This window comes from Microtus ochrogaster, chromosome 18, assembly GCF_000317375.1.
Source record: "Microtus ochrogaster isolate Prairie Vole_2 chromosome 18, MicOch1.0, whole genome shotgun sequence".
Lineage (NCBI taxonomy): Eukaryota > Metazoa > Chordata > Mammalia > Rodentia > Cricetidae > Microtus > Microtus ochrogaster.
In genome coordinates, this window is record NC_022020.1 from 21,764,110 (window position 1) to 21,769,816 (window position 5,707).

At 38.8% G+C, this 5,707-nt stretch overlaps 1 protein-coding gene across 1 annotated transcript in view; it reads right to left on the reverse strand.

Annotated features, from left to right (window-relative positions):
* Positions 1 to 504: 504 nt before the first annotated feature.
* Stard4 (StAR related lipid transfer domain containing 4) overlaps positions 505 to 5,707 on the reverse strand; it is a 14,311-nt gene continuing 9,108 nt past the window's right edge. Inside the window, exons 4-6 of the mRNA XM_005355891.1 lie at positions 4,290 to 4,416; positions 3,140 to 3,254; positions 505 to 1,609 (exon numbers count right to left, since the gene is read on the reverse strand). Coding sequence (XP_005355948.1) covers positions 1,380 to 1,609; positions 3,140 to 3,254; positions 4,290 to 4,416 — 472 coding nt within the window. The 3' untranslated portion in view covers positions 505 to 1,379. The remainder of the gene's footprint in view (positions 1,610 to 3,139; positions 3,255 to 4,289; positions 4,417 to 5,707) is intronic.

The following is a 5,707-nucleotide window of genomic DNA, read 5'->3' on the forward strand; positions in this document are numbered from 1 at the left end:
AAAAAAAAAAAAAAAAAGAATAAAACCAATTTCCCTTCTGACTGTCAAAATGAATGGGAAAACTGACTTCACACTCAGACAAAGACTACTGTGGAGCAGACCAGCCACACCCCTGAACCATTCCTTCAGGCATCTGAACCATCATATACTCTGGTGGGCCTTTCTGTGGCTTGCCTGCCTGCAGTTACTTCCAGAGTCCACTTTACTCCACACTAGCCAAAAGATGAAAAGCAAACCACCACCAACCCACCAACCGACACACAAAGGCAAGGGAAGGCAGCACAGAACCACAGCTGTGGAGAGTGGAGATGGTAACATAAAACGACCTGACATTTCACGGGGAGTGCTCACATAAACACAAATACATGTACATAGACACAGAGTTACCACAAATTCCCATTTTAGAAGTAAACTAAGTAGACACTCAAAAGTGTCTGGAATGTCACAGTCACAAAAGAATGTTCTCTGAAGATAGGCCCATTTATAGTTCAGGACATCTAAGCATCCGGCTGAATCTAAGGATACATCAGCTACAGCTCCAGACCAAAGCTGCAAATTCAGAGATATTTTAAAAACTGAAATATGTGTAGAACACTCACTGAATTTCACTTTTTAGCAACGACCTTCTGCTGGTATGAGGGGCACCACTGGCTGTTTCCTATATCAACTACTGTTCAGTGTGATACCACCAGTGTAGACCTGGCTGTTTTCAGTCACTTCTAGAATAAATGCACATAAAGACACAGGTATATTTTACAGGCTTTGTACAAGAATATCAAAATTAAACTGTATTGAATTGTGCCTATGGTTACAAGAACAGCTATTCCCTTGTTGTTTGTGCTTTCTAATACATAAAATAGTACAAGTCAATGAACAATGAACTTTGTCTTTACAGACCATGGAAGACTTTTTCCTTTTGTCCAAACTATTGGCAAACTCACATAACATACCAAGACTAAAGTAGAACAGTTAAATTAAGAACCATTAAAATTTTACAAAATGTTCAAAAAGCGCCAAAATAACATGAATAGCATTGTGCTTGCACACTTCATAATTTTTAAGCAGCCAAAAATTTCCTCCTGAGGTGCTGTTTTACTTCTGTGAATGACAACACTGAATCTAAATCTTGGTATTTCATCCTTCCCATTCCTAGACACACTTCCACAACCAAACAAGTGCAAAGAAAAGCTTAAAAAAGTGTAAATGCCCTATTTACATAGCTACTCACTTTTAATATAAAATGAGATTATACTATGGAACCCCAAACACCTCCAACGCTTCTATGGGCTGCGCAGCATACAGGGTTGATGGCATTTACAGGTCATGCAGCTTAGGGGAAGAGCAGGCTCAGCAAACCTCAGCACTGTGAATTGAACATATTAAGCCTTCCGTAAGGCTTTTCGCAAATCACCATAGAAGTTGGTTAGCGTGCTTGCCATTGCTGTGTCTACTGCAGACTGAGGGATCATGCCACGCAGATCTGTCTGAATATAGCCTGTCAAAAGACTCTGGCTTGGATTGTCTTTAAGCGGAACACAAAACCAGCCGCAGGGATGGTTATAGCCACGAACAAATTCTGGTCTCGTTTCACTCCAGTCAAGACTAACCCCTACAAGACAATTTTAAAATGACATACATCATTAATAGTAATAACCAGTATTTGTCTAAAAATCTCATTAAAAATATTATCAGATTCCCATTTTAAATGCTTTTCTTCTCATTCATACAAATGAAAACTAATCCCCAGGAGTGACCACAGCAAAATGAGAACAATAATTACCAAAGAGAATTCTGGTGCAGGGTTGACAGGTAATGGGGAAATCCTAATCCCTTCAGAATAGATGACATAGTATCATCTTAGAAACTCCTTGAGAACTACAAATCTTAGCTGCAGCAGCCGGGCCTCAAAGTAACAAGAACAAAACTGTATGGTTCCATTACTATTCCCCACAGGCACAGCCATCCCCAACTTAAGTACTCACTAGTTAAATAAACAAGCAGATGACAATTTACAACTCAAGTTTATACTACACACAATAAAGTATCAATTTACCTACATATTTGTAAAAACAGGAGGCTTTCAGTATAATAGTTAATTAAAAAATACAACATAATTCAAAGAAGGAAATTATATATATATATATTCTACTATATATTCTACTATATACATGTGTATGTTCATATATTTATACCAAGAATCTGCTTTTAGAAACCTGGAATGAAGTATCAGTTATTGGATCCCTTTCTAAGTAGAGGATATTACATAGCTGGGAATAACAAGTGATCAGAAACGGTTGAGGGCTCATCCTTAAACATGACATTTAACTTGAAAGACCCAGGGACATTCCAGTGGGGGGGGGGGACAAGTTAAGAGGCAAAACCAAGAGTGAAGGGCTGCAAAACGCCATCCTCTAAGCTCAATACAACTACTGCAGTCTTGAAATCACAACTGGAGCCATCTTCACAGGTTCCACATAAGACTGGCCTGTCAACAGCTGAGGGAAGAGAAGCTCATAGGGCCCTTACTCCTTACTGTTAACACTGACAGACTCTGGGAAAGGAGGAGCCATTGTCAACTGTCTGCCCACTGCTGAGTCTACCAGGCTCCACACAAAATGAGGAGATAGAATGTGAGAACAAGATATATAGGGAAAAGTCTGGGGTAGACAAGGTAATAATAGGGAGAGAGGAAGAGCAGTCAGAGTGCATTATGTACACATGTGAGACTGTCAAGGAACAAATTTAATTAATACAAAAATGAGCCGGGCGATGGTGGCGCACGCCTTTAATCCCAGCACTCGGGAGGCAGAGGCAGGCGGATCTCTGTGAGTTCGAGACCAGCCTGGTCTACAGAGCTAGTTCCAGGACAGGCTCCAAAGCCACAGAGAAACCCTGTCTCGAAAAAAAAAAAATGAAAAAAATCCCCCATGATAATATGAAACAACATATATTCTCAACTAATATAGATTGGCATAGATTTATGATATTTAATCTGTCATTTAATGCCTAGAATTTAGCACTTAATAAAAAACCTGCAATAAATGAAGATTAAAAATATACTTTATATGGAAAGACTCAGGATAAAAACTTAAATATCTGAAGTAGACTTAAAGAAGGAACAAGAGTTTTAGGTAATTACCACAGGATAAAAGTCCTTCTTCATAGCCCACAGTGTAGGAGAAATCAACAAACTCTCTTGGGGAAATAATATTCAGAAGTTGGCCAGCAGTGGTATAACGCATCACACAGCAATTCTAGGAAGACAGAAGGTCAGACTGGGGTCACCATCAGACACAAGAGTCACATACCAAGATCAGTCTCTAGTAAGAACTGACATTCACTCAGAATGTTTTGGTATAAGAATAGCAATTCCTACAGTGGTTCCAAAAAGGATAATTTCTTTTCTAAATGTCAATGCAATTGTAAGAACATGACGATGATTCATAAAAATACAGAGACATTTCAGTATCTAAATCTCTACTCAATTAGAGATGGCTAATCCAATTAATGTAGTCAATTCTATGAGCCCAGTACATATACAGAATATACGGGTACAAACTGTTTCTGAACTTCAAAGATAAAAAACAATCCACAAATATGTTATGTTTTGACTTAAAAAATCAAGTATGGTAAGAAGTAAATAAAAGCAGGTAACAAGCCCCTTTGACTAAACAGTTGTCTAGTATTTAAGGCAATGTTTTTATTAGCTATGGTCTTTGATTTTAATTTAATTGGAAATTTTATATTCAGCCTAGAAACATAAATACAGGGGTGGTGTTTTCTTCTGACTTGGAGATTTTAGACCCTAACCAAAATTTTACAATGAAAGACGCTGAAGACTTTCATAAGCAAGAAAGGGAGAGGTATACTGGGAACAACTCAGTACTAACACTCATCAAAATTAGGAAACTCAACTTTAATCTCGGCACCAGAGAGATAGGGGTAGGTGGATCCCTGAGTTTGAGGTTAGCCTGGTCTACATAGCAAGTTTTAGGCCAGTGAGGGTCATACAGTGAGACCCTGTCTCAAAAAGGAAAAAAAAAAAAAGAATGAACAAATAAATTAAAATCAAATGGAAAAACCTGCGCTCTTAGAAGGCAGCACAGGATTCCCCTACGGTATCTTTGCTATGATTACTACTCGTGAAGAAATTAACGCAGTGACGCGAGCATGTACAAATGTGGACACTGGCATGTGTGATCGCTCTCTGTCACTCACATGCGTGATAGCTCTCTCTCTCTCTCACCCCTCCCCCCCAGGAAATCGTAGTAATTTTCCTAAACAGATACCTCTTCAAAGTGCTCCAAAATATCCAGTGAAGTCATTAACCGGTCCCAATCCAAGCGCCAGGGCCCTGGGCGTATGTGATCTATCACATTATTGACGATGTCATCCATAACACCTTGGGCTTTGTAGCTGGAGAACAAGGAAACAAACAAAGGCTATCCAAATGAAAACTTTCAGTACAGAGCTAAGACTGAAAATAGAAGGAAAACTTAATGGAGTTTTTATAAAGGAAAAATATCCTAACAGCTAGTTTAATAAATAAAAGTTCTAGGGCTGGAGAGATGGCTCAGAGGTTAAGAGCCCTGACTGCTCTTCCAGAGGTCCTGAGTTCGATTCCCAGCAACCAGATGGTGACTCACAACCATCTGTAATGAGATCTGGTGCCCTTTTCTGGCCTGCAGGCATATAGACAAACAGAATACTGGTATATATAATAAATAATCTTTTAAAAAAATAATAATAAATAAATAAAAGTCCTAGCAATTACTTTCTTAAAATTTGTCCTTTGTCCTCAAATTAGAAATAGAAAACTGAAGGTTATACTATGTCATTATAAACAGTGATGGCCCTCCACATTATAATATAGCTCTAGTCTACAGGACATTCCAAAACTCCCATGTAATATTGTCCTCTTCTTAGTTATTCTCAACATTAATTAGTGTATGTATATTTTTACCCTGACTTTTTCCTTTTCCCTTCCCCCCTCCACATTCTCCCGTATACCTCATTGCTCTTTCAAATTCATTAATTGTTACATGCATATATTTATTCCTAAATATAACCTGCTCAGTCTGCATGTTACTTGCATGTATGTTGCAGGGCTGACTATTTGGTGCTGGCTAACAACTGACATGCTGTTCCCTGGAGAAGACTATTTCTCCCCCTCTCAGCATTCTTCGGTTGCCTGTAGTTCTTTGTACAGGTTTGAGGCCTCCTGGGCTTTCCCCATTCACTTTGGCATGTTGTTGTTCTTGTTCAGCTCAAGTTTCGGGATACATCTACAAAACAAATTCTATACCTAAGGCTCAAGGATCATTACAGAAGGGGAGGAAAGATTGTAAGAGCCAAGGAGGAACTGGGCATCTGCTGTGAGACTCTGTCTCCTTGTAAAGTCAGAAACTATACCCATAACACCCATACATGACTACACTGGCTTTCAAGAACTTTTTAGTCACAGATTTGGAAAAGATATGTATGATACATATAAATGGATACAAACTTAGAGAAGTTATATGTGTACAATTCCTTCGGTTTCTCAGGAAATTCGGGATCAACCTACCCCTGGACCCAGCAATACCACTCCTGGGAATATACCCAAGAGATGCCCCATCATATGACAAGAGCATTTGTTCAACTATGTTCATAGCAGTATTATTTGTAATAGCCAGAACCTGGAAACAACCTAGATGCCCTTCAATGG